At 37.0% G+C, this 25,331-nt stretch overlaps 1 protein-coding gene across 11 annotated transcripts in view; it reads right to left on the bottom strand.

Annotated features, from left to right (window-relative positions):
- SCYL2 (SCY1 like pseudokinase 2) overlaps positions 1–25,331 on the bottom strand; it is a 55,479-nt gene that overhangs the window by 13,516 nt on the left and 16,632 nt on the right. For 10 of the 11 annotated variants that reach the window (XM_081595398.1, XM_081595401.1, XM_081595399.1 and 7 more), the window contains exons 3-12: positions 24,227–24,384; positions 16,658–16,802; positions 14,582–14,731; positions 12,850–13,071; positions 12,310–12,426; positions 11,592–11,717; positions 7,088–7,264; positions 5,364–5,486; positions 1,822–1,935; positions 711–843 (exon numbers count right to left, since the gene is read on the bottom strand). In XM_081595398.1, coding sequence (XP_081451524.1) covers positions 711–843; positions 1,822–1,935; positions 5,364–5,486; positions 7,088–7,264; positions 11,592–11,717; positions 12,310–12,426; positions 12,850–13,071; positions 14,582–14,731; positions 16,658–16,802; positions 24,227–24,384 — 1,465 coding nt within the window. Of the gene's footprint in view, positions 1–710; positions 844–1,821; positions 1,936–5,363; positions 5,487–5,597; positions 5,610–7,087; positions 7,265–11,591; positions 11,718–12,309; positions 12,427–12,849; positions 13,072–14,581; positions 14,732–16,657; positions 16,803–24,226; positions 24,385–25,331 lie in introns of all 11 variants that reach the window. The other variant, XM_081595404.1, reaches the window with a different exon arrangement.

Below are 25,331 nucleotides of genomic sequence, written 5' to 3'. Positions count from 1 at the left end.
TCTACCACTTTTTAGCTGTATAATCTTGAATAACTTACTTCATTTATCTAAACCTCATGGCCTTATTGTAAAACAGAAATAAAAGTACCATATCTCACTAGATTTTAGAGAGGACAAAATAAGATAATGCAGAAAAGACTTAGCAGAGTGCCTCTTAAAACGTGAACATGAAGTCGCTCAGTCGTGTCCGACTGTTTGCAACCTCATGGACTGTAGCCTACCAGGTTCCTCTGTCCATGGGATTTTCCAGGCAAGAATACTGGAGTAGGTTGCCATTTCCTTCTCCAGGAGATATTCCCAACCCAGGGATTGAACCCGGGTCTCCCGCATTGTAGGCAGACGCTTTACCGTCTGAGCCACCAGGGTAACAAATAAACATTAGGTATTACTATTATGATTGGCATCAGCATTTCAAGTAGCTTTGTTTGCCTCTCTTATTTAGTATCATTTTTAGAGGGAAAACTACATCCTATCATGATATTTGTGGAGCTGGGATTCCCAAATGTTTTTATCCCTTTGTAAATGTCAGGTACCACCACTTTTGCTAAAATTAACAGAGAGAAAAGTTATATCATGGCATTTACACCATCATCAGTTACTGAATGCTATATACATGAAAAGAGAGCAAAATGGTTCCACAGACTGAGAAGTTTACTTGCATGACTATAAAACAGTAAAGTAGCATCAAATGACATTAAGTTTTCAGCTACCTAAAATTCCCATGAGGACCGCAGGTTCCTTGGATGGAATTTGTTGTAAGAAGGGTAGAATATCATCAAGTACAAACCATTTATCCAAGTATTCCAAAATCTTTCCTAAGCACACTAATGAATTTACACGTACCTATTAAAAGAGGTAAACTGAATTAGTCATTTAAAGTCTTCACAATCTAGACCAAAATATTGTAAGCATGAGTATAATCTTCATATAAGTATATGTTAAAATCTCAAAAATGAAAGAAAAGTTAAAAGCTCTCATCCTTTATTAATATAGAAAATTCACATATTTATAAATTTTCTTGATTTGTTTCAGAAAATTTATGACTGCTTTACCAGGATACTAAGTACCTAAAGGCAAAGAATGATTTTAATTTCATGTCATTTTAAATAAAGTAATTAAGATTTAAGAAGCTTTACTATATATTTGCTTGCTAAGAATATTTTCCTGAGGTCATTTCAACTATAAAAAGGACTACACTCTCCCATCAAATGATTAATTTTACTGGGCCTCTAGTATTTTTCTCTAATTCATGTTCAAGTCATTCTTAAATATTTTAACAATATGTGAAAATTGTATCTGCCCTATCCGAAGTTTTATATTTCTAAATATATTTTTAATATAGTCACTAAAACCTGGTATTTAGGAGCTCTTTTATCAAAATTTTATCTATAGTCTCTTGACTATTTGGATAAATATTTCACACCCTACTTTCTTCTTTAGAATTTGTTAAGATAGAATACTTTGAATCAGGATCATAATATCAATAAAACTATTTTTTTTAAAGTAAACTAAGGAAAGCAGAAAACAACTTAGGTGGTTAAAAAAAATAAATTGTGGCTTAAAGCAAAAGAGGATTAAGAAAAAAATTACTCGAATTTTCTACTGAAGCATTAGCAGACAGGGAGTAATGTCAGGGATGGAATACTATAAAATTATATATACAGGCAAATGACAGCTATTGCTCACTTTCATTGTACTATTTATAGGATACTTAGAGCCAAGATGAAATATATGAACAAACTATAAAATGATTACTAAACAATAAGAAAATTACTAAGCCAATGAGAAGTGAGAGACAAATAAAAATATGTAATTACTTACAGCAAGGGAAGATGTTTGCAGACATGCATTTTTAATTCTTGGTATCAAAGCATTTTTCATGGATGGGTAGTCTATAAGATTTGCAAACGTTGGAATGATGTTTAGACAGAGTTCCTATTAATAAAATAAATTGGATCAATCTCAGAGAAACACATATTAAAAAGCATTTTGCATTTGCATGGTTAATTCTGTCACATAGTTTGAAGTAAACTCTTATCTATCATTTGATCCTTTCAACAGCTATTTGAAAGAAAAATACTTATTATCAATTTTCTACTCTACAGATGAGAAAACAGGCTCAGAAGACCTCACTTAAATTCATCCTAGGTCATACAACTAGCATATATACCAAAATTTCCTTATAACATTCCTAATTTCTTTCTCTGAAAACACAATTCTTCATTTAATTTTAAAAATAGGAACATCTTAAAAAAAGAAAGTAACATCTAAGTTTTGCTATCTCTCACGAGAGAAAAATCAAATATTATACCAATTCATGTAAAACTATTCCTCCTAAATAATGAATTTCTTAGCTGTTACAATATCCATATGATGGAATATAATACAAACATTTTAAAATATATGTTCAAAGACTGTTTAATAATATCGAGGATAAATGTAATAAGACACTATTATATCATTCCAATTTTTAAAACATGTATCTGTCTACAGACTTAGGAAAAAGAACTGGAAGGATATATCTGGAAATGTTAACTGAACTGTGGGCATCTCTGAGAGAGGATTTAAATTTTCTTTATATTTATATTTTCAAGTATTTCTAAAATCTGAAACTAAAGCAAATATAACGGATGAAAACAGGAAGTTGTTTAAAACATTCTTGTTAACTAATGCTATGCCATAGTGTAAATGACTGGAACTGGGAACTCTGAGTATAACAGGGGAAAGGAAGGATGGAGGATTAAATGAGATAAGAAAAAGAACAGGAAATGGCTTGAGAAAAAACTGGCTGAAGAACCCACATCTCAGTTATCTTTTTAGGCAGAATGATTCTTGTAGGAAAGCACAAAAAAGATTACTGAAGAAAATGGAGGTATAAATGTGTATCAGAGAAGGAGTTATTGATGATATCTGGCAAACAAAGATATACTCATTTGTAGTTAGCAGACAGAAATGAATTAATCACTAAGAATCTGATATCAGAATTTTGGCAAATATTTTATCTACTTAAATTTATTCCCAGATTTCCAAAAGGCAGACAGAAAGAAGAGAATTAATATTAATATCCATTCAGAAGTATAATAATTAAGCAGGTGACATAATTTGAAGATAAGAAATACAAGCTACATTTAAGGGACTACTTTTCCACAGTTGGTAGAGGAGAATGAGCAAGGCTGAGCAGTCAGTGAGACACTGTGCTCCTGTTACCAAAGGTGAACAGTAAAGTTCAGTCTTTAATTCATTTGAGACAGACTGGACTGAACACGCCATATATGCACTATGCCATACAATCTAGGAGTAGGTTATAAAGAGGCAAATGTCTAAATCACTTAGCTAAAGGAGGGGAGAGCTCTCTCCATACGAGGAGACCTAAGAACAGGGGACTGAAAAAATAAAACAAAAGGAAGTCCAATTAGCGTGTTTGCAGCAACTTCTGCCTTTTACCTTCTATTTTCTCTATAATCGGTGGTGGGGAGGGGAGAATGAACACAAGTTCTCCATGTAATTTTAAAGGTAAATAATTTAAAAAACTGGTTCTCATTTATCAATGTCTCTAATGATCCTAACTTTTCTAAACCATCTTTTAATTTTCCAAATGTTTTTCTAAATTCTCTCTAGCCTCTTAAATGTTCATAGTTCCAATCAAACTTCACTTTAAAAATACCACTCCAAAAATGAATTTCACAAGTTACTTCCTAGCCTTCTTACTTGCATGAGGTGTTAGGAAAAGATTTTTGTTTCATGCTCTTGCTCTATCTCCCAAAGCTTAGACAGGTTTTAACTTTATCAGACTCTTACCAAGCAATGCTGATACTAGTTAACTGGACTGGTGACTATACACTTCTACTGAAATGACATCAGAAATGCTGGTTTCTAAAACTTGGCAAAGTTGCACAAGCTCATTTGAATTATATATTAATTATTTTAGTAAAATACTGGCTGATGACTTATTTGCCAAACTAACCCCCTTATGAAGAAAAGACTTCCCTGGTGGCTCAGACAGTAAAGCGTCTGCCTACAATGCGGCAGACCCGGGTTTGACCCCTGGGTGGGGAAGATCCTCTGGAGAAGGAAATGGCAACCCACTCCAGTATTCTTGTCTGGAAAATCCCATGGACAAGAGGAGCCTGGTAGGCTACAGTCCATGGGGTCACAAAGAGTCAGACACACCTGACTGACTTCACTTCACTTCACTTTATGAAGAAAAATGACTTTCACATCACTTTACTCTCCCTTTCCTCCCTAATCTTGCTGAATATATAATCAGGTTGGCTACACAGGGCCTATGGGAATGTTTCAAGCTATAATTCACAATTCCTTTGGAAAGTACCAAAAAGTAATAGTAAGTACACCTTTCCCAATCATTCCATGTCATTTGGACAAAGGAAGTAAGAAATGATGTTATAAGCAAAAATTTTAAAATCAACTTCGCAACTTTGAATAATATAAAAGACCTCAGATAAAGACTGAAGTGAATCAAAAAACTGACCATATATGTATGGTATTAGGTTCACATTTTAAAAAAAGAAAAGCTTGGTCATCAACTTATAAAAATTAAACTTCTATGTTTTTCTTTACTAGAATCTCTACACTGGCAAAGAGAGTATAAACTTTTAAATATGAAACCTTTATGCAGTGAGATGTTCTTTCCACAGTAGGGGGAAAAAAGCTCAAACTAAATTATACTTTTAATAGCAATCCAAACTTTTTTTTCCAGATAATCCATAGAACCAAAATTTTAGTAGCAAAGAACTAAAAGTTTGGCCATGTATGTGACGAACCAGAAGTTTGGCAAAGTATGCAATGTTTTAAAGCACTTCTGTAACATGAATGCACGACTTTTCATGCATTAAGGATGCTCACACTAAATTATTACCTGCTTTTCTACCTACCTGCTATACAAATTAACTTCAATTCAAAAGCAACAACATTTCTGAATAGAAGACTGACTTACCAAGCATGAAAAAATTATGAGTATGGGGAGTACCTGCTTAATGGTTTCATAAGAAAAAGGCACATACATGTTTGTCATTTTCATTCATATGTTAATTACTCATTTAGGAAGAAGGTATATAGCAATCCAAACTACAATAAATCAAACCTTTCAGAATAGTACGTTTCTGATAAGTTAAAAGAACAATAAATCATTTTACTTTATTAATATCGGTATTCATCAATTGATTCTTCAAATTAGTTAGCAGTGGATATACTTTAAAAGTACATAGTGAAATTCACTAACTCATTAATATATATTATTGAGCTTTATATAAAAATTTTATGACAAACTTAAAATGTACTTTACTTCTTTCTTTTGCTTTACTAATCAAAATCATCATTAAAAGAAAAAAAATTGAATATTATACCTGGATCTGAATGGAGGGAGCCTCTAGGGCTCTGTAAACCATTGGCAGGACGCTGTTCTTTATCTCGTCAGGAGGAGTTTTGGTTAGTAGCAGATCCATTTTTTGGAGGAAGATTAATAAAATCTGTGTATAGAAGGGGAACAATGTATCAAAGTCTAGAATTTTTATGCCACTTTATATATGTCAAAATTTAAAGTTGCTTCAAAAGAATAAGTTATGTATTTTGACACTTACCATGTTGCTAGCCTGAAGGCATGGAAGACAAAAACATATAAATCAAGTCTCTTATGTTTCTAGAAGCACAATATTTAACATCTGTTCTCAGTTTAAATATTTAAATAAAAGCTAATTTCCTAACTCTCACCTATCTTCAGTAATACATCACTCACCCACAAGTACCAACTATCTAGAAAGCTACTGGGTAAAAAATAAAAGTCTGGGGGCATCAAAGTTAGACATCACAAAGAAGTAAATTCCATCACTTGGCTTCTATGAAGTTCAAAACAAGAAAAGGTACAGAAATGAAAAGGACTGTCAGGAAAAATTCTAGAAAGAAACATTTTCAGTTGTCCCTGATCATCTGTCTGCTACCACATAGCTAACTGATAGGAACAAACTATCCCTTCTATGTATGCAGACTAGTTTTGTCAAGGATCAGTTAAAATTTTTCAGAAGGGATTTTTAGCTAGACTAGTAAGGGGAAAAAAATGCAAAGAATGAAGGCAAATAAGTGCTCAGATGATAGATTCCTTAGGCTCCTATTGGATGCACAGCTTGGTGGACATGCGACTCCACTGCTTTTCTTCCTGACACCTTGACCATGTTTGGAGAACTCTGATTCAAACCCTACAATTCCCTCACGTGCCCCTTTCTTAGGCAGAGGAACTCTTGCCTTACTACCACAGACTTCCTTCTGTTTCCCTCCTTTCAAGGGAAGGACCACAAACAGCCTGTCATTAAACCGTTAAATTAGGTAATCAACAGTTTACCAATAAGCTACTGCCATGTAGTATCAGAAACTTAGTAATATTAACCATGTGCTAGAAAATTTCAATTAATTGCAACATCTCCTTTCACTTCAGAAATGACAAAAATAGAAGCTGTAAGAAAGTAATGACTTGTCCAAGGAGATGAAGGTGGCCCGATTCTAACTGAAGTATGGGACCCTACTGCTCCCTTAAATCCAAGTCCACCTTGAATCTGGGGAATGAATATTGTAATAGAGTCTATATCAGACAATAATTAAATTTTCTCTTAACATACACATATTACTTCCATGGTGCTGGAAGCATTTTCCCTTTTCTAGTGAAACTATTTATTAGCAACAAAATAAGGGAAAAACTGGCACAAACCATCTATAAATTGAAGATTCAATAACAAAGCAGAAAAACAGAAATATTTAAAAATGCAGGAGAAAAATAAACATTTATTTTACTAAACCTGTAACTTTATAACACATGTAAAACCTTACTACAATTTGTTTTCTGAGATAGTAACTTGTTGAGAACTATAGACATTTACTTGCAAAGTTCAACTATAACTTTAGGAATGGTTCGCTTCAAGCATATGAAAAATAGCTCCTGACTAATGGAAAAGCAAGTCTCTCACACTTAACTCAATTTTTAAAAAGCCAGATATCCATTCCTTTTGTTTTCAGTGACAGTTATCATTGACTAAAACCACTGAATAACTGCAGATAAACAGCAAAACATCTACATACATACCTGGATTGGCTCCTGCTGTTTAAAGACAGGCCCAAGTTCAGGTAGAATTAACTTAACATATTCTTCTTTGGTACATTCTTCAGCAATGAGTAGAACATTGGGCAAAACAAAAGGTACCATGTCAGGGTTTACAAATTCTGAAGTCAAACAAGGCAAAATTCTCTGCACAATCACACGCTGCAAGGCAAAAATGTTTTCTTAAAATTAATCTTTATATCAGGTCTTTAGTATTAACATTGAAGTTAAGCATCTAACACCTCCAATTCTTTTGGGTAAAGTGACTATACAATTGATAGTTGAAACTGGGACACTTTTGAGAATAAAATATTGCTATTGCTAATTATAACAGGACAAAAGACATAACCTGGGAACATTACAGAGAAAGGGGGACATATGATCACTCTTTAGGAAATCTTTCCTAATTAGTCTTCATTAATATAGTTCTCTTAATTTCTTCATTACTTATGATTCATATCCCATATTGTAAATTATTGTTTCGTGTATCTTAACTCCATCTACATTTACTAAAAGGGCCTTGAAAACAAGGACAATATTTTGTTTCCCATTTATTCTCCAGGGCATCTAAGTAAAGGGCTAGACAAACAGTATATAACCAATGAATATCTGACAGATTAAACACTGGAATTATTTTTACAAGGAATTAACCAGTTTTCCAGACATTGGCTTTTTCAGCATTCATTAATATTTTTAGACCATGTTACCCTCACAATTTACTAAGCCAGGAAGGGAGAGTAGAGGAACTGGAGACACTAGTACCATACCGAAGTAACCCCTTAATTGCTAGTGAGACAGTGATTTCCATGACAGTTTACAACTTAGCTTCTGATGTTTAATGTCCAAGTGCTTACAGAATGTGGTCCACTGGAGAAGGGAATGGCAAACCACTTCAGTATTCTTGCCTTGAGAACCCCATGAACAGTATGAAAAGGCAAAAAGATAGGACACTGAAAAATGAACTCCCCAGGTCGGTAGGTGCCCAATATGCTACTGGAGACCAGTGGAGAGATCACTCCAGAAAGAATGAAGGGATGGAGCCAAAGCAAATACAACACCTAGTTGTGGATGGGACTGGTGATAGAAGCAAAGTCTGATGCTGTAAAGAGCAATACTGCACGGGAACCTGGAATGTAGGGCCATGAATCAAGGCAATTTGGAAGTGGTCAAACAGGAGACGGCAAGAGTGAATATCGACATTCTAGGAATCAGAGAACTAAGATGGACTGGAATGGGTGAATTTAACTCAGATGACCATTATATGTAATACTGTGGGCAGGAATCCCTTAGAAGAAATGGAGTAGCCATCATAGTCTACAAGAGTCCGAAATGCAGTACTTGGATGCAATCCCAAAAACAAGAGAATGATCTCTGTTCGTTTCCAAGGCAAACCATTCAATATCACGGTAATCCAAGTCTATGCCCCGACCAGTAACACTGAAGAAGCTGAGGTTGAACAGTTCTGTGAAGACCTACAAGACCTTTTAGAACTAACACCCAAAAAAGATGTCCATTTCATTACAGGGGACTGGAATGCAAAAGTAGGAAGTCAAAAAATACCCAGAGTAACAGGCAAATTTGGCCTTGGAGTACAGAATGAAGCATGGCAAAGGCTAATAGAGTGCTGCCAGGAGAACGTACTGGTCATAGCAAACACCCTCTTCCAAAAACATAAGAGAAGACTCTACATATGGACATCACCAGATGGTCAACACCGAAATCAGATTGATTATATTCTTTGTGGCCAAAGATGGAGAAGCTCTATACAGTCAGCAAAAACAAGACCGGGAGCAGACTGTGGCTCAGATCATGAACTCCTTATTGCCAAATTCAGAGTTAAATTGAAGAAAGTGGGGGAAACCACTAGACCATTCAGGTATAACCTAAATCAAATCCCTTTTGATTATACAGTGGAAGTGAGAAATAGATTCAAGGGACTAGATCTGATAGACAGAGTGCCTGATGAACTATGTACGGAGGTTCGAGATATTGTACAGGAGACAGGGATCAAGACCATCCCCAAGAAAAAAGAAATGCAAAAAAGCAAAATGGCTGTCTGAGGAGGCCTTACAAATAGCTGTGAAGAGAAGAGAAGCGAAAAGCAAAGGAGAAAAGAAAAGATATACCCATTTGAACGCAGAATTCCAAAGAATAGCAAGGAGAGATAAGAAAGCCTTTTTCAGCGATCAATGCAAAGAAATACAGGAAAACAATAGAATAAGAAAGACTAGAGATCGCTTCAAGAAAACTAGAGATACCAAGGGAACATTTCATGCAAAGATGGGCTCAATAAAGGACAGAAATGGTATAGACCTAACAGAAGCAGAAGATATTAAGAAGATGTGGCAAGAATACGCAGAAGAACTGTACAAAAAAGATCTTCACGACCCAGAGAATCACAATGGTGTGATCACTCACTTAAGAGCCAGACATCCTGGAATGGGAAGTCAAGTGGGCCTTAGGAAGTATCATTATGAACAAAGCTAGTGGAGGCAATGGAATTCCAGTTGAGCTATTTCAAATCCTAAAAGATGATGCTGGGAAAGTGCTGCACTCAATACGCCAGCAAATTTGGAAAACTCAGCAGTGGCCACAGGACTGGAAAAGGTCAGTTTTCATTCCAATCCCAAAGAAAGGCAATGCCAAAGAATGCTCAAACTACTGCACAATTGCACTCATCTCACACGCTAGTAAAGTAATGCTCAAAATTCTCCAAGCCAGGCTTCAGCAATACATGAACCGTGAACTTCCAGATGTTCAAGCTGGTTTTAGAAAAGGCAGAGGAACCAGAGATCAAATTGCCAACATCCGCTGGATCATCAAAAAGGCAAGAGAGTTCCAGAAAAACATCTATTTCTCCTTTATCGACTATGCCAAAACTTTTGACTGTGTGGGTCACAATAAACTGTGGAAAATTCTTCAAGAGATGGGAATACCAGACCACCTGACCTGCCTCTTGAGAAACCTGTATGCAGGTCAGGAAGCAACAGTTAGAACTGGACATGGAACAACAGACTAGTTCCAAATAGGAAAAGGAGTCCGTCTAGGCTGTATATTGTCACCCTGCTTATTTAACTTATATGCAGAGTACATCATGAGAAATGCTGGGCTGGAGGAAGCACAAGCTGGAATCAAGATTACCGGGAGAAATATCAATAACCTCAGATATGCAGATGACACCACCTTATGGCAGAAAGTGAAGAACTAAAGAGTCTCTTGATGAAAGTGAAAGAGGAGAGTGAAAAAGTTGGCTTAAAGCTCAACATTCAGAAAACTAAGATCATGGCATCTGGTCCCATCACTTCATGGGAAATAGATGGGGAAACAGTGGCTGACTTTATTTTTCTGGGCTGCAAAATCACTGCAGATGATGATTGCAGCCATGAAATTAAAAGATGCTTACTCCTTGGAAGGAAAGTTATGACCAACCTAGACAGCATATTAAAAAGCAGAGACATTACTTTGTCAACAAAGGTCCATCTAGTCAAGGGTATGGTTTTTCCAGTAGTCATGTATGGATGTGAGAGTTGGACTATAAAGAAAGCTGAGCGCCGAAGAATTGATGCTTTTGAACTGTGGTGTTGGAGAAGACTCTTGAGAGTTCCTTGGACTGCAAGGAGATCCAACCAGTCCATCCTAAAGGAAATCAGTCCTGAGTGTTCATTGGTAGGACTGATGTTGAAGCTGAATATTTTGGCCACCTGATGTGAAGAGCTGACTCATTTGAAAAGACCCTCATGTTGGGAAAGATTGAAGGTAGGAGGAGAAGGGGAAGACAGAGTATGAGATGTTAGATGGCATCACTGACTCAGTGGACATGAGTTTGGGTAGACTCTGGGAGTTGGTGATGGACAGGGAGGCCTGGTGTGCTACGGTTCATAGGGTCGCAAAGAGTTGGACATGACTGAGCAACTGAACTGAACTGAACTCAACCCTTCTAATTTTTTTATCCTATTTAATTATTTTTCCACCATGTAAAAAAGATCCACTAAACTTTTAAGACTTTGGTCAGTAGCCTTTTAGACATTTATGTACCCTTGGCAAAAGTTACATTTTGGGGTGAAGTGTTATTATAGTGAAGTCAAAGTAAATTTTAAATGCTAAACACCTGACTACAATAACAAGCTGATCAGCAACAAACCTTAGGCTTGGTGGCCCCAGTGGCAAAGAACCCACCTACCAAGGCAGGAGATATGAATTCGATCCCCGAAGCGGGAAGATCCCACGTGCCGCAAAGCAACTAAGGCCTTGCATCACATCTATTGAGCCTGTGTTCTGCAACAAGAGATGCCACCGTAATGGGAAACCTGTGCATCACAACTAGAAAGTAGCCCCTGCTTGCCGCAACTAGAGAAAAGTCCATACAGCAACAAAGACCTAGCAAAGCCAAAAATACATACATACAACTCCCCTCTCTGCAAACAGGTGGAAGACAGCATATAATGAAACACAGAGAAGGGACCGTTTGTTTAAAAAAGCAACAACAAACCTTAGGCAGTTTTGGCAGAACCTTTGGCAGTCCTTTGAAAAACTGTGATTTCTGAAGGTTATCTCTTTGGAATAAGGTATCAAAATATTGCAATGTTACTGCACCAACATCATCAAAGAAGGGAATCTAAAAACAAAGAAGTAAAATTATTTTGATAAATATTGAAATGCTTTCATATGTGAAACTGACACAGTATGGTGAAAAAAAATACTCAGAAACATTTAGCAAAATGCTAAAGACAACTTAATAAAAATTCTAATTGTAAAAATCAGAATAAGAAGTAATAAATTATTTCTCTTTTTGAAGTCAATTTTTCAGAACCAGAATCTGTGAACTGGCTACACAGTAACATTTAGTTTACATAACTAGTAAAATATTGAAAGATTAACTAAAATATCTTGAGGCCATAAACAGTACTATTTATTAAAACCCATGCTTATATGAGTGAATTAAGAGGGTTATGAACTCTTAGCATGTCTAGAACTTCTGCATGCCCAACTGTAACTATTATGTCTCTTTATTTGAAATCTTAACTTTATATCAGAGCACTTGTATCACAAATTGTTTAATTCCTTAAGATTAAAGGACACTGAATATTTAATACATTCAAGAATATAGATGTTATCTGGGGACTATATATTAAATCTTCAGAAGCATTTAATCAACTTTAATTCATTTTTTGTCCCTCCATCTAAGGCAGGAATTAATACATACTCACCTTTGTCATTTGATCTGCATCTGGTCTTACAGTTGGAGTTACATTTAACAGTAGTTTTACATGTTCACGGACTTCCTCAGGTATATTTGTGAGTGAACTAGATCCTAAACGACTCAACTGTTCAAGAGTGATAATGTTAAATATGAATATAAAATATTCAAAAGATACACATTTATATTGTCAACAGTCCATTTAAATCTTTTTAAATTTACTAAATGTATTTTTAGATTGAACAAACTGCTGTTGCAAGATAACTAAAACATGTCTTTTAATACCTGAAATTGTCTCTATTCCTAAAGCAAAATGCCCAGTATTTTAGGCCATATTTCAATTTTAACTCTAGTAAATAAATGCCATGATTAAAGTTATAGTAACAAGTATTAATCCTAAGAATTACTTTTGTTAAGTTGATTTTATGAAAACAAAATATGAGACACTCCTCTCAGTTTAGAGAATTTTCTGAACATATTTTAGAAAAAAAAAAAAACTAAGAAACACTTAATACATTTTTAATGCAAGCAAGTAGTTAAAGGCAAATACCTGATCCAATTGTCTGCTGAAACTCTTGTAAATATCTTGCTTGTTAACTTCAAATACAGGTTTCCCTTTATTAAATACAGCGTACATGACAGCTCCTAACGAGTACATATCACTGGCTGTTTCACAGGTCACAGAAAGTATATATTCAGGAGCCAAATATTCAGGATTTGGAAGACACAATGATGGTAAATTTGGGTCCCATTCTTTACATGGAAACTTAGGCTATAAAAGGATAGAAAAATGATCACATGGATTAAATGTCAAATTAAAGCAAACCACTGTCAAGTACTAACAATTGAGTTTTAAATTCATACTCAGTCATGCAAGTAAAAATGTCACCGCCACTTTGATTTCTAAATTTCCCCAAATTCCAAAACCACAACATGCATGAAACAAGCTAAGAGATAGAATAAGAACTCTTACAACTTTGAGATTATTGGAGATTTGAGATTATTGTTCTCTCTTCCAGAAAACAAATCATCAGTATACTATATGATGGATTTTGAACATGGAAAGGTCTGGCCTATGTTTTCTGATACAGGCTTCAAACTTACGAGCTCAAGTAGATTAAAATTGTTTGAAACCTTGTTATTTCACTAATGAGCTATATGATTTAATTAACAGGTTCAAAAGGCTGTTGTAAAACAAATGTATGGAAAACAGGCCTAGCACAATACCTGACCCATAGTATATCTCAACCAATACTAGTTTTTTCTGCTTCCCTTAAAAATGTTTACTTATATTACAAATGTATTTTAAGTCAAATCATGGTTTAACAACTACATAGTAAAAACTTGAAATATTGCAGTGTTTTCCTAAGTATAAATAGGTGTAGGTTTCATAATCACTAAGTAACAGGTGCTTTTTAGCCAGAAAAACTGGGTTCAAATCTTAGCTCTACCGCTTACCACCTGCCTAAACTTAAAGCAGGTTAGTTCATCCTATGAGTCTAACTTGCTCATCTGTATTATTCCTGTACCTCACTGAGTTGTTGCAAGGATAATAAGTAAATACACAGGTAGTGTTTAGAAAGAGCTTCAATAAACGTAGCCATGACTGTCACTGCTATTGTTGCTATCATGCTCCCTAAACAAGATTTTGTGGTTCAATAAGTTGGGGAAACACTGCTAAATTCACAATGTTTGTTCCTATACCTGACATTCTGAGGGGGAAAAAAACCTACCTAACCCAAAAGTGCTCAAATTTGCTTAACTCTAGCACTTTCTTCTCAAGTAACATTACTGTGCAATTAGTGCACTAAATATTTGTAGGTACAACGAACATTAGAAATTTTCTATAAAGCTATAAATTTAAACATACCATTGTACCACAAAGCCACATTTATCAGACTTCCCAGGTGATGCCAGTGGTAAAGAATCTGCCTGCCAACGTAGGAGACACAAGAGACACAGGTTTGATCCCTGGGTCGGGATGATCCCCTGGAGGAGGAAATGGCAACCCACTCCAGTATTCTTTTCTGAAAAATCCCATGGAGGGAGGACCCTGGCATACTGCAGTCCATGGGGTCGCAAGGAGTTAGACATGACTAAGCAACTAAGCACAGGCTTCTCTGTCCTCTACCATCTATCTACTCTCAAACTCACATCCACTGAGTTGGTGATGCCATCCAATCATCTCATCATCAGACATATAAATTCTCTAATCTATTTCAGATGCAATTCAAAACTTTCCAGAGCTTTAAAAAAAACTAGAAGAATAAAACCTTTATTACCTCTTGTTCAGAAGGATTGGTTGATGATACACAAAAATCAAAGCCCATTATTTTCCAGGCTCCACTTTTATTCAAAATTATATTTTCAGGTGTAATATTTCCATGAACCATTTTCACACTGCTGTGCAAAAATGACAATCCTTCAGAAACCTGTAAACAGGAATAAAAGATATTCTTACATTCAAGTACATTAATAAATGTCTCATAATAATCAAATTTGCTGCTTCTCCCAATAAAAGTTTCTACATGTCAGGTTATTAAATTTCATAAATGCAAAAGTGTAGAGAAAGTTGCCAGAGCATTCTAAGCATTAGCAAGAAAAACTACCAAAACAGAGAGCAACTACTTATTCAAGTTCCTTTCTACATACACAAAAGCAAAAGAAAAGACTTTGTGTCCCAAATTTATTCAGTTCCTAAGTATGAAAGTGAGAGAATCTGATTTCTGAGAGAATCTGGTTACATATTCACTGTAAGACAGTAAATATCAAGAAATACCTTCGTAAATTTGATTCTAATTCTTAAAATTTTTATACTTTTACTCCACATTGAAATTTTTTCTTAGTATTATGCTCAGTTTTCAAACTGATGTTCACTCATCTTACTTTTAATATTTGATAATTTTATATTTGTGCCTGAGATCACCTTGGTATTTGTTAACAAAAAGTGAAGACTGGATTTGAAAGGACCAACCATACCAAGTTTTGGAAAGATGTGAAAAAATATGTAACTTTTATATACTGCAATTGAATGCAAAATGGTATTACCATTTCTAAAACGGTTTTTCATTTTCTTAGAAGATGAACTATATACATACTGTTTGATTTAGTCATCCCACTCCCTGGTAATTAACCAAGAGAAGTGAAATTAAATGTCCATCAAGAACATGTACATGAATGTTCATAGCAGCTTTATTCACAATTGCCCAAAACTGTAAACAACCCAAATGACTGTCAAAGGTGAATGGATAAGTAAACTATGGTATAGCCATTCTATAGACTACTGCTGCTGCTGCTGCTAAGTCACTTCAGTCGTGTCCGACTCTGCAACCCCATAGACGGCAGCCCACCAGGCTCTGCCATCCCTGGGCTTCTCCAGGCAAGAGTACTGGAGTGGGTTGCCATTTCCTTCTCCAGTGCATGAAAGTGAAAAGTGAAAGTGAAGTCGCTCAGTCGTGTCCACTCTTCGCGACCCCATGGACTGCAGCCTACCAGGCTCCTCCGTCCACAGGATCTTCCAGGCAAGAGTACTGAAGTGGGTTGCCACTGCCTTCTCCTCTATGAACTACTACTCAGCAATAAAAAGAAGTACTGATACACACAACTATATGAATGAATATCAAAATAATTTGATTGATTCAAAGAAGCCCGGCCAAAAACACAGTACATACTGTATGATTTCATTTAGAAAATTCTAGCAAATACAAACTGATTCATAGTGACAGAAAGCAGGTCAGTGGTTTCCTGGGATGAAAGACAGAAAGGTAGCAAGGAGCAAGAGGTAAGGATTACAATAGGTATGAGGAAACTCTGGAGGGTCATGGATATGTACATTATTTTGACTGCAGTGATGGTTCTACCTAGGAACTTAATAACTGTGTATTTCTAAATATGTGAAGTTTACTGTATGCTAATTAATTATACCTTAATAAAGTTGTTAAAAATAATGAACAAAATTATCTCTGTCCCCCCAAACAAAGAATCTACTGTATAAATTTACTCTATAAAGCTGAAGATATTTTGGTAAGTAGGGAAAGGAAATCAGCAAAAGTGGAATGGACTTATGAAATGCATTCTGAAGGTTTAAAACTCAAAAAAATAAAAAAGGAACCACACACCCACCAATCAACAAATGCTCTTCTCCAAAGGTTACTAATGTTCTGTTTCATACATTAAAAATACAATTTAAGCCTAACAATAAACTGTAGAGAAATTCTAGAACATAGAAATGATTTTTAAATTACTAAGAAGATGCAAAGGTTTACATAAAGCAGTTTATAAATGGCTAAATTTGAAATTGCTATAAAAATACTTTTGAAGGAAAATATTCCATCCACACAATGAATAAAAATACATACCTGAAGCAAACCATATTTGGTTTCTACATCATAAAGTTTATAATCCTTAATGTCTGGAGACACAGGGGAAGGCAGATTTTCCCAGTTACCCAGAACATTGGCTAAACTGGCAAAAACTGGTTCCGTGCAAAATGCCAAGCAGTCCCTGTTTTAAAAAAAGAAGAATATGAGTGGTCCTATTTAACTGCCAAGAAGGTAGACAAGTTTAGATTTATTTTCACCATTACTATAACATACTTAGAGTAACAAAGCAAAGTCAGGAAGCTCTGTATATGAATTACACTGGATAACTACCACTGTGCTTTTTGAATAATTGATATTCTTTATGGAAAACCAATAAATTAACAAATTAGAATATTGTTATATTACCCTTATTTCTAAGGCTATAATTTTCAGAATATGCTCAAAGTAAACTATAGACTTCCCAGATGCCTCTGGAGCAAGAGGAGTCAGGACATACCTCCAGCTCACACAAGCCAGCCACATTTCTTTTTTTCACTTTAAGAACAAATATCTGGATCGGGGGCGGGGGGGGGGGGAGGGTCCGTGAATTATGTCACTTGAGACCTTTGTGAGCAGTTGGAGCCCTGGGAGGGCACATTATTTTTGCATCTTTTGGACTGTCTTTTGCACCTGGAAACAATGTGAATACCTTTTTGCTCTTGCTTTGGGAAACATGGTATCCCGTGGGACCTCCTTGGGTACTTCGCAAGCCCTGGTACTTATCCTCCATAGCACATTGCTAGGAGAGATGTGCATGCTGACTGCTGACCAGGGGCTGGGGGTATCCTGTTTCTGGGTGGGTAAGTGGGTGTGAGTGTCCAGGAGTCTCTGGCGTAGGTGTGGGTCGGCAGTGGCCTGCTGCAGGGTTGGGGGCACTGAGTGTAGCAGTGCCTGCATGGGACCTTTTGAAGAAAGTCACCTTTATCTTCATTATCTTCTACCTCCACCATAGTTTGGCCCCAGATAAATAACAGAGAGAGAACAAAGCCCCATCCACCAGCAGAAAATCAGATTAAAGATTTACTAAGCAGGGCCTCTGCCCATCAGAACAAGACCCAGTTTCCCCCTCAGTCAGTCTATCCCATCAGGAAGCTTCTATAAGCAACTTATCCGTCTCCATCAGAAGGCAGACAGACTGAAAACCACAACCACAGAAAACTAACCAATCTGATCACATGGACCACACCCTTGTCTAACTCAATGAAACTATGAGCCATGCAGTGTAGGGTCACCCAAGATGGACAGACGGGTCATGGTGGAGAGTTCTAACAAAATGTGGTCCACCGGAGAAGGGAACAGCAAACCACTTCAGTATTCTTGCCTTGAGAACCCCATGAACAGTATGAAAAGGCAAAAAGATAGGACACTGAAAGATGAACTCCCCAGGTCGGTAGGTGCCCAATATGCTACTGGAGATCAGTGGAGAAATAACTCCAGAAAGAATGAAGAGACGGAGCCAAAGCAAAAACACTCAGTAGTGGATGTGGCTGGTGATGGAAGTCAAGTCCAAAGCTGTAAAGTGCAATACTGCAGAGGAACCTGAAAAGTTAGGTCCATGAATCAAGGCAAATTGGAAGTGGTCAAACAGGAGATGGTAGAGTGAACATCAACATTTTAGGAATCAGCGAACTAAAACGGACTAGAATGGGTGAATTTAACTCAGATGACCATTATATGTAATACTGTGGGCAAGAATCCTTTAGAAAAAAATGGAGTAGCCATCAGAGTCAACAAAAGAGTCCGAAATTCAATACTTGGATGCAGTCTCAAAAATGAGAGAATGATCTCTGTTCCCTTCCAAGGCAAACCATTCAATATCATGGTAATCCAAGTCTATGCCCCAACCAGTAATGCTGAAGAAGCTGAAAAGTTGAACGGTTCTATGAAGACCTACAAGACCTTTTAGAGCTAACACCCAAAAAAGATGACCTTTTCATTATAGGGGACTGGAATGCAAAAGTAGGAAGTCAAGAAACAACTGGAGTAACAGGCAAATTTGGCCTTGGAGTACAGAACGAAGCACGGCAAAGGCTAATAGAGTTTTGCCAAGAGAACGCACTGGTCATAGCAAACACCCTCTTCCAATAACACAAGAGAAGACTATACACATGGACATCACCAGATGCTCAATACTGAAATCAGATTGATTATATTCTTTGTGGCCAAAGATGGGAGAAGCTCTATACAGTCAGCAAAAACAAAACTGGGAGCTGACTGTGGCTCAGATCATGAACTCCTTATTGCCAAATTCAGACTTAAATTGAAGAAAGTAGGGAAAACCACCAAACCATTCAGGTATGACCTAAATCAAATCCCTTAAAATTATACAGTGGAAGTGAGAAATAGATTCAAGGGATTAGATCTGATAGAGTGCCTGATGAACTATGGACAGAGGTTCATGACATTGTACAGAAGGCAGGGATCAAGACCATCCCCAAGAAAAAGAAATGTAAAAAAGCAAAATGGCAGTCTAAGGAGGCCTTACAAACAGCTGTGGAAAGAAGAGAAGTTAAAGGCAAAGGAGAAAAGGAAAGATATACCCATTTGAATGCAGAGTTCCAAAGAATAGCAAGGAGAGATATAAGAAAGTCTTCTTCAGTGATCAATGCAAAGAAATAGAGAAAAACAATATGTGGGAAAGACTAGAGATCTCTTCAAGAAAATTAGAGATACCAAGGGAACATTTCATGCAAAGATGGGCGCAATAAAGGACAGAAATGGAATGGACCTAACAGAAGCAGAGTACAAGAAGAGGTGGCAAGAATACACAGAAGAACTGTACAAAAACGATCTTCATGACCCAGATAACCATGGTGGTGTTATCACTCGCCTAGAGCCAGACATCCTGGAATGCGAAGTCAAGTCGGCCTTAGGAAGCATCACTACGAACAAAGCTAGTGGAGGTGATGGAATCCAGTTGAGCTATTTCAAATCCTAAAAGATGATGCTGTGAAAGTGCTGCATTCAACATGCCAGCAAATTTGGAAAACTCAGCAGTGGCCACGGGACTAGAAAAGGTCAGTTTTCATTCCAATCCCAAAGAAAGGCAATGCCAAAGAATGCTCAAATTACCGCACGATTGTACTCATCTCACTCATCGCTAATAAAGTAATGCTCAAAATTCTCCAAGCCAGGCTTCAGCAATATGTGAACCGTGAACTTCCAGATGTTCAAGCTGGATTTAGAAAAGGCAGAGGAACCAGAGGTCAAATTGCCAACATCCGATGGATCATAGAAAAACCAAGAGAGTTCCAGAAAAACATTTACTTGTGCTTTATTGACTACACCAAAAACTTTGACTGTGTGGATCACAACAAACTATGGAAAATGCTTCAAGAGATGGGAATACCAGACCACCTGACCTGCCTCCCGAGAAATCTATATGCAGGTCAGGAAGCAACAGTTAGAACTGGACATGGAACAACAGACTGGTTCCAAATAGGAAAAGGAGTACATCAAGGCTGTATATTGTAACCCTGCTTACTTAAATTATATGCCAAGTACATCATGAAAAATGCTGGGCTGGATGAAGCACAAGCTGGCATCAAGATTTCCGGGAGAAATATCAATAACCTCAGATATGCAGATGACACCACCCTTATGGCAGAAAGTGAAGAAGAACTCAAGAGCCTCTTGATGAAAGTGCAAGAGGAGAGTGAAAAAGTTGGCTTAAAGCTCAACATTCAGAAACCTAAGATCATGGCGCCTGGGCCCATCACTTCATGGCAAATAGATGCGGAAACAATGGAAACAGTGAGAGTTTATTTTTTTGGGCTCCAAAATCACTGCAGATGGTGACTGCGGCCATGAAATTAAAAGATGCTTGCTTCTTGGAAGAAAAGTTATGACCAACCTAGACAACATATTAAGAAGTAGAGACATTACTTTGCCAACAAAGTTCTGTCTAGTCAAAGCTACAGTTTTTCCAGTAGTTATGTATGGATGTGAGAGTTGTACTATGAAGAAAGCTGAGCACTGAAGAATTGATGCTTTTGACCTGTGGTGTTCGAGAAGGCTCTTGAGAGTCCCTTGGACTGCAAGGAGATCCAAACAGTCCATCCTAAAGGAAATCAGTCCTGAATATTCACTGGAAAAACTGATGTTGAAGCTGAAACTCCATACTTTGGCCACCTGATGGGAAGAACTGATTCATTTGAATAGACCCTGATGCTAGGAAAGATTGAAGGCGGGAGGAGAAGGGGACGATGAGGTTGAGATGTTTGGATGGCATCACCAACTCAAAGGACACAAATCTGAGTAGACTCCAAGAGCTGGTGATGGACAGGGATGCCTGGCATGCTGCAGTTCATGGGGTTGCGAAGAGTCGGACCTGACTGAACGACTGAACTGAACTGAACTGAGTGGGAGTGACTATGGAGCCCATGTGCAGAGGATCAACAAGGCTCCCCCAGGTTACCGAGGGGCCAGGAGATGCGATGTTCTGTTCAGAGCATGGCCCATGACACACCCGGAGCTCAGGGAGCTCACTAGGAGGAGGTCCGTGTGTAAGATTTCAGGACCAGGCAGTCAGGTCCAGATGCTGATTGGAGTGACTGGCCTCATGACAACCTCAATCTCAGAGCAGCTTTGCTTTTATCTATCATTTTTAAAGGTGTCACAAGTTTCCAATTTTTAAAATTAGCATTCTTGATTTTTTTTTGTATTGCTTTGGGCATACTGCATGGTTTGTGGCATCTTAGTTCCCAGACCAGGAACTGAACTTGGGCCACCAGCATTAGAAGCTCAAATTCTAACCACTGGACGGCCAGGGAATTCTCTATTGTTTTTTGATTATAAGATTGTTTAGAAATTCAGAAAATGTTAGATATTAACATTTAATAAGCCTTGTAGACTAATGATCAAGAATTCAAGCTCTGAAGACAAATACCCAACTTCAAGTCCCAGCATCCTTATTCCTTGTTGGTCTCGCTTAGACACTTTGAGTCTCACTTTGTCCATTTGTAAAATGGTGATGCAAGACCACCGTGAAGGGTTACTGTGAAGATCAAATGAGCAAATGCATGTGAAATACATAACATGTTGACTAAAATATAAGCTCAATAAATGCTTCCATTTGCTACTGTAATTACCAAGTGTCTGAGACTCAAGTCCTAACATTTCATGCCTTAGGACTTAGGCTATGGTAATGAAGAACTATAAGGCAGCGAAGTAACAAAGCTATCCCAAGCCTCTGCACCTAGACAGTGACTGCTAAATGGCAAACATGCCTTCTGCTATTCCATCTGTCATTAGTACTGAGTAACTTTTTTTTTCACCTTGAACCTATTTTTCAAATGAAAGCATATGCAGAAGTTCAATATGTGTAAGAGATAAAGACAGAACTGCTTAGGTTGAAGGAGGAGGTTACACTGTCCTGCCAGCTCAGTTATCATGAAAGATAATGATCTTGATCTTGCTCTTCACTCCCTCGCTAAGCTCATTAACACAGCTGGACAACAGGCTTTCATTCACTGAACTGTACTGGAGGAAAACTGCTCAAATACTCCTAGGGTTTGTCTACAATTTTCAATGATTCCCAGGACTCATTTATTTTAGCAACTCTCATTTTTTTTCCTTTGCTGTCTTGTCCTCACAATCATCCTTGGTCATATCAATATTCATGATTATTCTTCAAGTCTGAAGGCCTTATTATCTTTCATGAGTATTTATTTCCATCATCATTACAAACAGTTACACACCAGAAGCACCATAGCCCGTCTCAAGGACCACCTTCCCCAACCACAGGTATTTACTAACCATTCATCTCCTACCTTTTACTACCACCACCTAATCTAGCTTCCCAGTAACTTTATTCAACAAGTCTGAAGTATTCAGTCCTGACTACACTTTTCTTTCTCCCTACTGCCTCAACAATCATGCTTACTACCCTTTACTGAGCAAACACTTATTAACCCTGTAGTTACCATCACAGGTCTTTTACTCTCTTGCTTCTGTCAGAAGCTAAAGCAAAAATAGAAAATCCGAGACTTCGTAAACTCATCGTCTAAAGACATATAATATACTTAACCTTGCTCTTTTTATTTTCAACATTCGAGAATATTCCTTCATAGCCCTCTTATATTAACTCCTCATTCTTTTATACACTACTCATCTATGATCCATGTTCTACCTGAAATAAAGTTAACTTAACATGAATGATCTCATTTCCCTACACTTTACCTCAGTATACTAGTGATTCATAACTATCCTCCTGAAATTTCCTTTTAGTTCCTTCTATGGGACTTGATTCACATAATGATGTCTTCTCTGTTAGGTTCCTTTCTAGCTTCCAAACTGCCATCCTACTGAAATTATTGAGTATCACTAATAACTTCTCCCTAGCCAAATGCAATGGTTCTTCTCAGCCTGTCTTTCCTTCTTATTACGTGGTCTCCAGTGTTAGGGAGTCCTTTATTCCCTTATTTGGCTCCCATAACACACTGCCGATTTTTCTCCTGCCATACAAAATGTATGGCATTTCTCCTCCAGTTTCCTTCCCTGGCCATTCTTTCCCCTTTTCAAGTTCTGTCATCACTACTCTGCTCTTTTGACTCATGCTCCTGAAATTCATTTTTTTCATGGTTTTAATTAATGCCTCTATGTTACTAGGGCTTCCCTTGTGGCTCTGGTAAATAATCCACCTGCAATGCGGGAGACCTGGGTTCAATCCCTGGGTTGGGAAGATCCCCTGGAGAAGGGAACGGCTACCCACTCCAGTATTCTGGACTGGAGAATTCCATGGACTGGAGAATTCCATGGACTGTATAGTCCATGGGGTTGCAAAGAGTCGGACACAACTGAGCAACTTTCACTACCACTATGTTATTCACCTCCAAAGACATCACTAACTCTGAACTTCTGTCTAGCTTACTGTTCTATAGCACTTTTCTTCTGGATGATTCCAGTGTCATTTCCATATTATTAAGTCATTAAAAACTGGAAGTTACTTTTTTCTTCCATAACGTGTTCCTATTTCCATCAATGCTACTGTAATTTTTACACCTAGCCATGAAAATGCCTTAAAGTAACCTCTGAATTATCTCTCTTCATGAATGCCAATAAAGCCCAAGTTCTGCAATATTTAAATCAGTATAAGGGGAGCTGCAGGGTCACAGATGGTGGAGTAACTGAGGGCTATGGGCTGACATACTGGACCTAGTAAAAAGTTAAACACCCAGAACAGTACTACCTGGAACACACATAAAAACCACCTCTGAACACTGAATCAATGAAAAGGGCACAATGAATTCTAGTAAATTAACAAGAACCATTTCTTTCAGGCAGAGACTTCTCTTGTAGCTTCCATTTGGAGTAATGTAGTCTTCAGCATAGAATAAACAAATACAGACTCATGGCAAATGTAGGGAAAACTCTTATTAATACTTCAAAAAGAGATATATACATAGAACATGCAAGTAAAGAAGTAATCCACAAGAACTCAACCCTAAAAGTTTATAAAAATTTTTCACTGAAAGTATGTTGCATAGACAGAATGCAAATATAAAGGTTTTTTTTTTAAACTATTTTTTTAGGAAGTCTCTAATGTAAGTTTTCATAAAAATTTACCTGGATTCTTCTAAAGGATGCTGGACAGTAAGAAGTCGAGGGTGTCGTAGTCGAGTTAACTGTTGGACTCCTCGTTTTAGAGAATCAATGATTTGATCCTTTTCAAATTTTTGATATTTGTCAATCAGCTTTTTATCAAAGACAAAAACAGCCACTTCCTAATAAAAGAAATGTGTAATTTTAATCAAGAATATATAAAAATAATAAAATTTGAGCTATGCATTATCTACAAACACGTAATGCTATGCAAATTTTAGCACCATTGTAATACTTTTCTGATATCAAAATGTTGGTTTCTTCATGATTACTAAATTTAAATATTTTTAAAAGTATAACATTCAGGCTTCCCAGTTGGTGCAGTGATAAAGAGTCCACCTGCCAATGCAAGAGACACGGGTTTAATACCTAGGTTGGGAAGATCCCCCAGAGAAGGAAATGACAACCCACTCCAGTATTCCTGCCTGGGAAATCCCACGGATACAGGAGGTTAGCGGGAGACAGTCCATGGTGTCTCAAGAGTCAGACACAATTTAGTGACTTAACAACAACAAAAGGTGATGTATGCCTCCAGGAAACTATTTGAGTGAGAGCTTTAAATACCACTCACATATATACTGCCTTTACAAGTTAGCCTGGCATACACACACACATGCACACATAATATTAACTCTTTTGATCAGTTTGAGACACAGAACAAACAGGAGCTAAGAACATTATGTAATATTATTTTGAACTAAAAACATTACAAGTTAGCCTGGCATACACACACACATGCACACATAATATTAACTCTTTTGATCAGTTTGAGACACAGAACAAACAGGAGCTAAGAACATTATGTAATATTATTTTGAACTAAAAACAAATGACCTACAAGTTCAAGCTCCTATCTCACTATTCATGCATACAATCTTATTTTAGTAAGTGTTCTAACACATTTTAAAATGCATCTAATTTAAATGTGTTTATTTTTTCAAGATGTTTTAAGCCTTTAAAAAAAGATGTGACTTCTGAGCTCCTACAGATTCACCTCTCTGAAGGAAGAACACTACAGTTCATAAAGAAAAAGAAACAACACACTCTCTGAGGCATCCATTCGTTGTCT

The sequence above is a fragment of the Giraffa tippelskirchi genome, chromosome 4, assembly GCF_054371585.1.
Source record: "Giraffa tippelskirchi isolate mGirTip1 chromosome 4, T2T-mGirTip1v1.2.pri, whole genome shotgun sequence".
Taxonomy (NCBI): Eukaryota; Metazoa; Chordata; class Mammalia; order Artiodactyla; family Giraffidae; genus Giraffa; species Giraffa tippelskirchi.
The sequence above is the reverse complement of the archived record's forward strand: the minus strand, read 5'-3'. Positions and strand labels throughout refer to the sequence as shown.